The sequence below is a fragment of the Tinamus guttatus genome, unplaced genomic scaffold (genome assembly GCF_059628265.1).
Source record: "Tinamus guttatus ecotype Peru unplaced genomic scaffold, ASM5962826v1 Tinamus_guttatus_pri_ptg000384l, whole genome shotgun sequence".
NCBI classification, from domain to species: Eukaryota; Metazoa; Chordata; class Aves; order Tinamiformes; family Tinamidae; genus Tinamus; species Tinamus guttatus.
Genome location: NW_028288918.1, coordinates 1,542,103 through 1,542,516, shown reverse-complemented (window position 1 = coordinate 1,542,516; position 414 = coordinate 1,542,103). Strand labels below are relative to the sequence as shown.

The 414-nt window shown below is 74.4% G+C and overlaps 1 protein-coding gene across 1 annotated transcript; it reads left to right on the top strand.

Moving 5' to 3' along the window:
* Positions 1-414, top strand: LOC148593537 (fibulin-2-like). Its single transcript, XM_088530627.1, has one exon. It carries the CDS (start codon positions 1-3, stop codon positions 412-414), a length of 414 nt encoding a protein of 137 aa, XP_088386753.1.

The window sequence follows — 414 nt, the reverse complement described above, 5'->3', positions numbered from 1 at the left end:
ATGTCCCTCGCGATGCTGCTGGGCCTCTGCCTCGGTGCCCTGCTGCTCGTCGGCGCTGCCGCGAAGCCCCTGGCGCCCGCCTGCCCCTGCCCCAGCTACCTGCAGAGCGACTGTGAGATGCAGGGCTTCGACGAGGACCCCGTGCCCCCGGGCGCCTCCTTCTACGTCGACTTCGCCCGGCGCCTCTGCACCTGCGGCCCCGACGGCAACATCACGTGCGCGTCGCGCTGCCCCGCCGTGCCGGCCACCTGCGCCGCCGTAGGCAGCCCCGTGGCCGACGGCTGCCCCCAGTGCGTCTGCTACGACGAGGACGAGCTGCCTGTGCCCGCGGGCGCCGTCACCGCCCGTGGCGACCGCCTCTGCTCGTGCCCACCACAGGGCGGGCGGCTGCAGTGCGATGGCAGCGAGGAGTAG

Excerpts from the sequence above, each read along its gene's own strand:
- LOC148593537 (XM_088530627.1), top strand. The coding sequence starts at position 1 with ATGTCCCTCGCGATGCTGCTGGGCCTCTGCCTCGGTGCCCTGCTGCTC.